A 7906-nucleotide genomic window follows, 5' to 3' on the forward strand; every position below is an offset into this window, starting at 1 on the left:
TTCCTTACGCTTCCCTTTCGCCCTATGACGAGGGTTTGCGTCACTATCGGATTCCTCCGAATCATCGTCCATGTACTCTCCGAATTCATCAGCCTGTTGGAGTGAACGTAAGCGTTCATCCAACTCAGCTTGGAACTCTTTTTGACGTGCTTCCGCCCACGCTTTAACTTCATCGAGTGTTTGGCGGGGGAGCCTCGTTCGTTGTCTCTCTAACTGGGTATCGGTGAATCCCAGTGAGAGATTATTTACTGCACTTGCCCCAGCTCGGGTAACTGGGGTAGTGTTCGTAAAATTTACTGCACTTGCCCCGGTTTGGGTAACCGGGGTAGTGTTCGTAAAAACTGTGTAGTCGCCGGTATTCCCCCCAGTAGCTGGGGTTGTGGTTACCGGGGCTTCTTGGTCACTCGTTGGTTTTGGGACCGGAGTACCTTTAACCATCTTTCCATAAGTTTTGAGAAAACTGAAAGAATTAAGTTCTAGCTTTTATGCACGGATGGCGCCAATGAAGAAACACTAATCGACCCTGGGCAGATTACGGATAATCTGGGGGTTAAGTAGATGTTTCCCACGAGGGGTTAGATCCGGCGAAGATGGTTCTTCTGATAACTTGCAAAACAGACACCGTGAGCTCGTCACTGAGAAGGGGGGGGGGTACCTCCTTGTGACCACCCTCCGGCGTGAGAATCAGACTAGATTTCTCTTGAATATAAGTGTATATTAAGAGAATGACTAGAGCAGATATCAGGTAATATATCAAGATATGAGATATGATATAAGATGAGATAATACCATTCTAAGGTGTTGGAGTATTTATAGCCGAATGTAGGTTTCCAAGAAGGTACAGCCGGCTGAATAGTGTTCCTGTTCTGCCAACTGTGGGCTACGCACATGCCATGCTGGTGGTTGGTGGGTAGGCAGCGGCTGATAGTGACCAGGCCGGCTGTGTATCATTCCTGTTCCACCAACTGCAGGCTATGCACGTACTCCGACAGGTTGGTGAGTAGGCAGCGGCTAATAGTGACATACATGTCTTTGGTGCTTTTTGCCACCCGGATTTGCTATCGATAACAACTAGATTTAGTTACTATTTAAAGTATTTATTAGTTATAATGTATTATGAGTTTTCTATCAGGTCAACTATGTTGTTTCTTTAAGGTAACTATAAAAAGAAAAGAGAGAAATCGAAAAACAAAAACTTGAATTTTAATTTAGTTTGAGCCTAGAACCTAAAACTAATCTACATCGACGTGTACGAAGCCTTAAAACACTGTTTAAACACAAAATTAAATAAACCTGTAAAAATATACGTTTATTTAAAGAACCAAAAGATATGTATTTTAATAATCTTTCAGGAGCCGAGGAAGTAAAACTTGGAGTGAACTAACCGACAAATTTTGGGGGCCCGCTATCAATTATTTAAGTCTAGAAATAGAAATAAAAAAGAAAATGCATTTTAAAAAAATTATTATTCACCATGAAATACTAATATCACTTAAATATATATAAACACAATAATAAATAAAAATAATATGTATATTTTTAAATCAAATATTATATCTAATAACGCTAAAATAATTAAAAGTTGAAATCAATCACATACGGACTTAGTGACCAACGTATGATACGTTGATGTGTAACTTTCTATAGACATGCTTGGGTTTTAAGTTTATTACTTGATTATATAACGTGTAATCCTACTTTGGTTATTAAAGTCGCTTACGTTAAAGTGTCACATTAGTAGGTTCTTTATGATAATTAATTACAATGTTCTGAGTTTTTGCTAAAGTTATAAATGAGTAAAGTTTTACACGATATTAATAGAGAAATACGACTTCTAGTATTATCGAAAAGACAATGATGGCAACTTTTCTCATATGAAATACTTTTATCACGTCTTTTCAAAGGTGTTACAACTAAAATTACGTATTGCTCTACATCTCGTTAATTTAAGTTATTTTAAATGCGTAAAAAAGTTAATATAATAAAAATACCTAGTGTCAATCTCTTGACATCCCGCATCCTTCTCCGCTCCACCTATTTCTTCGTTGTGGCAAATCCAAATCGAGCCGCCTCCTCTACCCCACATCATCAATTCTCTACGCCACTCATCCTACCCCGCCCCCTCATTCATTGACACAGGTACCCTAAGGTTAACTTTTAACCTTTATTTCATCCAGGGAAAAAAAAACTATCATAAGCAAACACATATTTCTCAATTTTAATTCTTGCTTCAAGCCTCCATAAACATTCACATAAATATAATCATATTTATTCCGGGACAAACATAAACCGAGAAGAATTTACTCCATATTCACACACCCAATAATTAGAACTCTCTAGCAAAAGACAAAACTACCCTTCAAGACCACACATCTTGCCCATGTTACCCTCACAACCCGAAGGGTAAAATAGTAATTTCACAACCAGCAGTGTCGGTTACTCATCTCGTTTTTCTTTTTCCACCAAACAAAATCAAACAAATAAAGTGTCACTTGCAATTGCATACAATACAATCCAACACAATAAAGTTGATGATGCAGTGAAGACTCGTACACACACACAAACACACATACACACACACGCACCAAATTAACCCTTCATTCGATCGATCAAGCTCAAATTGATCGATCTTTTCGAAAACCCAGTTCGCATTAACCCCTGCCGGTGCTCTTTCAATCCCACTTTCGTCGAATTCGTCACCCAATTTTGTAAATAAAACCCCGAAAAACCTAATTAATGGAGTTGTACGGACGGACCACAACGGATCATATTCAGCAAGATACTGGGTTTGAAGGTAATGGGTTCTCATTTTTGGGTTCGGATATTGATTCTGTTGGTGGGTTTTTTAGGGTTTTGGATTTTGAACAATGTACGGTGTTTTATTATTGATTTGTATTGTTTGTGTGTAATTTGGGGAATGTGTGTAGAATCGATGAGGCGGTTGGGGTTATTGGGTGTAAGAGGAGGTGAGTATTATCCCGAGAGACCCGGAATGGCGGATTGTGCTTATTATATGAGGACTGGAACTTGTGGATATGGTACCAAGTGCAGATATAATTATCCTCCCGATCGGAGTAGCTCGGTAATCGTTCGATCCTTTGTTGTTAGTTTTCGTGTTCGGTTGATAATGGTTTTTAATTTTGTTATTATTCTAAATTAGGGCGTGAAATTAGAGCGCGTATAAACTGTTAAATTGTTAATTTATAAGTTATGATTTTGATGCTTATTAATATTATTTAGGCTGGAGATGCATAAAAATATTTATTATGATTGAAAAATAAGTTATTAAGTTATTGGTACACTTATGTTTTGAATCTAACTAGACTCCGTCTTGTCATGAAACAGAGCGCGTATAAACTGTTGTCACTAATAAAAAACAGAGCACGTATATAGACTGTTAAAATCATCAATTTGAAGTCTGTGTAAGTTATGATATTGATGGTTATTATTAGGCTGGAGGTGCTGCAAGGGCTGCGGGAATGGGATCTTATCCAGAGCGGCCTGGAGAACCTTCTTGTCAGGTATACTTTATTAATTCAACTTCTGCGTTAAATGTGTTTGATTGTGAATGTGCAGTATTATTTAAGAACAGGCACCTGTAAGTTTGGTGCATCTTGTAAGTTTAACCATCCAAGACATGCGGGTGGATCTTTGAGTAACGTGCCACTAAATACTTATGGATATCCATTACGACCGGTAACTATTTCGACCCTATTTCTTTATTCTTGTTCTTGTGTATGGTGTACCGATGTTAAAGTTGTAAACTTTTTATGTATCAAAACAGGAAGAGAAAGAATGCTCCTACTATTTGAAAACGGGGCAGTGCAAATTTTGTATAGCTTGTAAATTCAACCACCCTCAACCAGCTGGCGAGCCAATGCCGCCAGTAGCATCTGCACGTCCATTTTATTCAACAGTGCAGTCTCCCTCACCTGAACAGTATGCGGGTCCATCGGCCCCCTCGTTTAGGGTTGCAAGGCCGCTACTAGTACCCGGCTCATACCCGCCAGGTGCTTATGGTCCTATATTACTCTCACCTGGCATGGTTCCTTTACCAAATTGGAGTCCTTATTCGGTAAGAAATAATATTATTTTGTAACTTACTAGCTTACACTTGTATATTTATTTATTGTGTTAAAATTTTATGAGTTGAAGGGACGTGTGAGCCCGGCTTTGTCTCCGGGTGCTCAACCTTCTGTATATGGAGTGAATACTTCGGGCACGTCTTTTGCAGCACAATATCGACCCTTGACACCTGGCCCGATAAGTAGTGGTCAAACTGAAAAGATATTTCCAGAAAGACCTGGTCAACCTGAATGTCAATACTACATGAAAACTGGTGATTGTAAGTTTGGGGCGTCTTGTAAGTTTCATCATCCGCCAGATTGGGCAATAACAAAGGATAATTGTGTGCTTAGCCCCCTCGGGTTTCCTCTGCGCCCGGTAAGCCCGTTAATGTTATAATAATCTTATTATTTATAAGATCATGTTCATGTCAGTGAACTGATTTTATGAGATTAACAATGTGTGATAAGTTATACTGATGAATTTGGATTCACTGATTAACATTGAAATTGTAATCTTATTAATATAAAGATAACATAGTATATGAAAGATGGTAATTTTCTTATGAAGTTGGTTAACTTTCTTCGGCATTAAAAGCTGATACATGTGTTATGTGTGAGTGTAATACTAACTACTTTAAAAATGTATATATATATATATAATATGTATACGTGTGTGTGCATGTATATGTGTGTGTGTATGTATATGTTTACAAAAGACTAAATTATTGCAAGAACAATGGTTGATATTTTTAAAAACTTTTACTCCTTGCATACAAATGTCTATGTTATGTACATTAAAAAACCACTAAACTAATTGGTCATAATTTTTTTTCATCTTTAAACGTTTAGGTTAAGGTTATTTGTAGGAAATATACCTTCACATGATTTATGAGTGTAGGTTCTATATTAATGAATTTTGTTTATGTACTTTTAGAATGTTAGAAGAGACGAATAGTCATTGCATTATATTGTTTTCTTATAATTAAAACTTTTTAAATCTGAAAAATGAATGATTTATTTTCTTCCTTTTGTTTTTGCAAAAAAATGTCTTATGCATAGAACCCTATATCTATGTCTATATATACTGAGGCCGAGAGAGACATCTGGTTCAGAACCAAATCAACCAATTATTTGTTGAGAACCGCATAATGCATTTGTATCTGCTGCTGTGTATGTGATACCCAAGACGTTCATTTAACCATAAATACGATTTCCTTTAGACTAAAATAAACTTTTGTGAGTGAACTTGAACAGGGGGTGGAGCCATGTAACTTTTACATGCAAAATGGACACTGCAAGTTCGGGCGCACCTGCAAATTTGACCACCCGCTACCAGGGACGGTTAGTTATGGACCAACATCTGACATACCAATCGCACCATACATGACCATGGCTTCTTCGGGTTCATTCTCAGAACGGTCCCAAATGGATCCTCATTCAAGTAGTTCAGTCGGTTTGATGTTTCCCCAGGGTCAAACAAGTTCCACCAGTGAAGTGCAGCTCTCGGTTCAAAGTCAAAGTCAGAGTCAAAGTTCTTCTCAAACAAGGTAGTCGAAGATGTCTTTTCGATATGACTCGGGTTCCACCCGGTGCTGCATTTTTCAGGTGTTACATAGTAAGATAAATATATATAATATGTGAAGTGTGTTGTATGAAGTATGGTGCATGTTTGTGAAGCGTTATTTATATTTATATTTATATTTATATATATATTTATGTATAGCAAATATCTATGCTAATACTGAGTCTGTGTAACTTGAAATTTATGACACTTTTGGTTGCATTCTGTCTAGTTTGGGAATAAATGGATGAGCCACAACGCTTCTAACCTCTATGAATGCAACTTTTAATTATGTAACTTTTATATAAGGCTGTTGATTTTATTCTAAATGATTTGTGTATATGCTAAATAATTCTATTTTATTATATGGTGTATCTTTTATTATATAAATCCAACGAACAGATAACCTACAAGCAACAAGAAAATACAGAATACAACTCTTGACATATGAACTGTGTTTGATTGGATGGAATGAGATGATACATAACGAATATGGTATTCCATTCTATAGGCTAAAGTGCTAAACCGAACACAACTTTTTATGTGTTTGATTGGAAGGTATATGATGTCACATAATTAGGAATATAAGTATTACTTTCAATCATAAACTACAAAAAGAAATTTCTATTGCACAACGAAAGAGATGTCTAATATTCGTCTTTAAAGATTAAAAGTAAATTATTTATTTGATATAGTCAGCAATAATATACTACATGTTTTTTTGAGCGGAGGTGTATTTGGGCTCAATAACGTGTTTCTTCATAGCTCAGCTGATTAGGTATATATCCATATCCAAGACGGAGTTACAATGGTCCATTGTTAGTTTGATACTCGAGGATGACGCCAAGCCATCCCAAGAGGAAGCCGATTAGCTTGTAAAACCCCTTGACTTGCTTACCTTGAGAAATGTTGGCAAATAGTAAGTTCAAGCTTGGGTCTCCCCCGTAGAAGTTTGAAGAAACCGACTGCGCGACCAGAAGGTCTACTAACCTTTTCTCAAAACGATAAATATGATAAATGTAAACTATAATCCTATATAAGGAGGGATATCAAAGTTAATTGTTATCGATTTATAAACACGCCAAACTATCACATCATCATAAAACTTCAACTCTCTTTTTATAAAGTTAGGAACTCCTATAAGGCTATGTGTGGTGGAGGGGCTACAAAATGGGACGATTTGCGTCATGTGGCGCCCAGTCAGCAAATAAACGGTTTTTGTTTTAAGGGTATAATGGTGTTGTAGCTATATATATATATATATAGGATGAGTGTCATTACAGAACTGTAAAATTATTTAAAAACTTGAAGGAACCCTTGAAAACTAACGTCTTTTATAAAAAATTTTGTATGGTAATGTTCTTTGAGATTAGTTTTATCATTTTATATATATATATATATCTACAATTACAATTTTGATAATTAGTTTTTATACACATCTATGTTTTGTTTGACCCCTATGTAAATTTGTTAGTACATAAATTTTACATATATGTAAACTTGTAATTAATATATGTAATCAAAAAAATTTATATAAAATATGATAAAACTACTCTTAAATAATGTTAATATATAAAAAAAATTAAAAATTGTTTGGTTGTTAAGGGTTCCTAAGAGTTCATAAATGATACCAACCATATATATATATATATATATATATATATATATATATATAGGGAGAGGTTATGGTAAAAACACATAATTTCCTAATAAGTCTAGGAAAAATTATAAACCATTAGATCAAGGCATCCAATGATTGTGATTAAAATTTACTAAAAACTCACATAGTGTTTTAATATTGGTAGTCTATTTGTGTGTTTGAGGGGTAAAATTGTCCAAATTGTGTTTTAGTAACTTGCAACCGCCAAATTTTTTAGGCAATTTTGTAAAAGCATTTATATTTTTTTTGATCACACAATCTCCTAATCCTAACAAAGAAATTCGGAGGTAATCTTCAAAATCATCGACGATAGTGTGTTTAATCATCTCAGTTTTACCGTTCAATTTTGATATATGACTTATGTTTTACCTTTCAATCTTGAATTTACTTTACATGAGAATCTTCTTTCTTTATTTTAAGATATTATGTATTCAGGGTATGTAGTATTTAGGATTGAGTTATATCTCCACATATTTATAACCAATTACGGCGCGTTCGTTTTCACGGAATGGAATGAAATGAAATTAGAATTGGAATTTGTATAGGATTTGGAATTTGAAGGAATTGAATTTGGAATCCGAACATTCCAATATGAATTGGGGGGAATTGAAATCTAAA

At 35.3% G+C, this 7906-nt stretch overlaps 1 protein-coding gene across 1 annotated transcript; it reads left to right on the forward strand.

Annotated features, from left to right (window-relative positions):
• Positions 1-2476: 2476 nt before the first annotated feature.
• On the forward strand, positions 2477-5952 carry LOC143534138 (zinc finger CCCH domain-containing protein 32-like). The gene is made up of 7 exons (XM_077028713.1): positions 2477-2794; positions 2928-3082; positions 3453-3521; positions 3577-3696; positions 3785-4075; positions 4156-4443; positions 5322-5952. The coding sequence occupies exons 1-7, from the start codon at positions 2737-2739 to the stop codon at positions 5616-5618; spliced, it is 1278 nt and encodes a 425-aa protein (XP_076884828.1). The 5' UTR covers positions 2477-2736; the 3' UTR covers positions 5619-5952.
• Positions 5953-7906: the final 1954 nt, after the last annotated feature.

This window comes from Bidens hawaiensis, unplaced genomic scaffold (assembly GCF_021521415.1).
Source record: "Bidens hawaiensis isolate Kalapana, Puna unplaced genomic scaffold, B.hawaiensis_p1.1 tig00010069_1, whole genome shotgun sequence".
Lineage (NCBI taxonomy): Eukaryota > Viridiplantae > Streptophyta > Magnoliopsida > Asterales > Asteraceae > Bidens > Bidens hawaiensis.

What these genes read in the sequence shown, in the direction of transcription:
- LOC143534138 (XM_077028713.1), top strand. Translation starts at nt 2,737, where the DNA reads ATGGAGTTGTACGGACGGACCACAACGGATCATATTCAGCAAGATACT. An exon ending in CTGGAGAACCTTCTTGTCAG is followed by an intron (nt 3,522 to 3,576) that starts GTATACTTTATT and finishes GTGAATGTGCAG; the next exon opens with TATTATTTAAGAACAGGCAC. An exon ending in TCGGGTTTCCTCTGCGCCCG is followed by an intron (nt 4,444 to 5,321) that starts GTAAGCCCGTTA and finishes GAACTTGAACAG; the next exon opens with GGGGTGGAGCCATGTAACTT.